This window comes from Aureococcus anophagefferens (assembly GCF_000186865.1).
Source record: "Aureococcus anophagefferens unplaced genomic scaffold AURANscaffold_135, whole genome shotgun sequence".
Taxonomy (NCBI): domain Eukaryota; class Pelagophyceae; order Pelagomonadales; family Pelagomonadaceae; genus Aureococcus; species Aureococcus anophagefferens.
Genome location: NW_008705683.1, coordinates 10,289 through 11,834, shown reverse-complemented (window position 1 = coordinate 11,834; position 1,546 = coordinate 10,289). Strand labels below are relative to the sequence as shown.

The window sequence follows — 1,546 nt, the reverse complement described above, 5'->3', positions numbered from 1 at the left end:
CCGCGTCCGCGACGCGCGACGAGACGATCCGCGCGGCGAACGGCTTCGCGGCGGTCATGCCCGTGGACAAGCGCGAGGTCGTCCTCGTGCTCCAGCGCGCCTTCGACCTCGTCGTGGGCATGACGGGCGACGGCGTCAACGACGCCGCGGCGCTCGCCCAGGCCCAGGTGGGCATCGCCGTCGAGGGCGCGACGGACGCCGCGAAGAACGCGGCGGACATCGTGCTCACGGCGCCGGGCCTCAGCGCCATCTACGCCGCCGTCTACGAGTCGCGCCTCATCTTTCGCCGCGTGCGGTCCTACGTGCTCTACCGCGTCGCCGCGACGGTGCAGATCATCGCCGTGCTCTGCGCGTTGATCTCAGGGCGGCAAAAGGGTGATTCAACGTCGCTTCAACGTGAGTGTTCCGCGCGCGCGCGTTTCAAAGACAGCACCCACGCTTCGAGAGCGCTCCGAGAGACGATCGCTCGTCCAACAATCAGCCGAAACGAGCGGAAAACGACCGAGATAGGAGCCTTTGAATTTGGGAATTTCGCACCCTTTTGCTGCCCAGGTTGATCTTCGGCTGGAACGCGGAGCTGGACCCGCTCTACGTCGTGCTCCTGGCCCTCTTCAACGACGCGACGATCACGCCCATCGCCCACGACAACGCGACGCCGAGCCCGACGCCGGAGACGCCGACCGTGGGGGGGCTGCTCGCGGGCGCGCTCGCGCTCGGCCTCCTCCAGGCGGCGTCGTCCGTCGCGTTCTTCGTCCACGGCGAAAAAATCACGGGCATCGCCGGCTTCCTCGACGACGACCGGGCCGCCGTCCGCCAGGTCGCCGTCTACTGCCAGATCTCCATCGCCGTCGAGCTCCTCATCTTCGCGTGCCGCGCGCCGAAGCCCGTCTTCACGACGAAGCCGCCGTCGCTCGCGCTCTTCGCGTCGGTCATGGGCGGCAACGCCATCACGACGCTCATGTGCGCCTACGGCGTCATCGTCGCGGCGACGCTCGACGGCCGCGCGCTCCTCGGCATCTGGGCCTACGACCTCGCCGCGTTCCTCGCGCTCGACCTGCTCAAGGTCGCCGGCCTCTGGGCCGTCGACGGCCTCGAGCGCGCGGCCTTCGAGCTCCCGCCGCCGGACTCCATCCAGAAGACGCTCGCCACGGCCGACGCGGCGCTCCGCGACGACCGCGGCTCCGCGGTCTCCCGCGGCTCCGCGGTCTCGCGCAAGTCCACGTCCGACCGCCTCTCCGCGGCGCTCTCGTCGCGCAAGTCGTCCCTCACGGCGGGCGCCCGCCCCCGGGCGGCGCCCGGCGGCACCCGCGCCTCGGAGCACGACCGGCCCTCCCTCAGCACGACGCTCCTCCCCTCGACGCCCGCGAACGTCGCGCGCGTCGCCGCGCGCCAGGCCTGAAGACCCACGACGAACGACCCCCGACGGCCCCCGCCTCCCTTTTATCCGCCGGGTGCTAACCAGAAACTTACGGGCTGGGCGCGCGAAGGGGGCGGGGAGCTCGGCACGCGTCGACTCGGCGGCTCCTCCGACGAGGAGCCGCGGCGG

The 1,546-nt window shown here is 71.3% G+C and overlaps 1 protein-coding gene across 1 annotated transcript; it reads left to right on the top strand.

Moving 5' to 3' along the window:
* Positions 1-59: 59 nt before the first annotated feature.
* Positions 60-311, top strand: AURANDRAFT_9550 (hypothetical protein; the record flags this gene model as incomplete). Its single annotated transcript, XM_009044107.1, has 1 exon — positions 60-311. A coding segment is annotated over one exon (252 nt), but the record flags the coding sequence as incomplete, so codon positions are not given.
* Between the last annotated feature and the right edge of the window lie 1,235 nt (positions 312-1,546).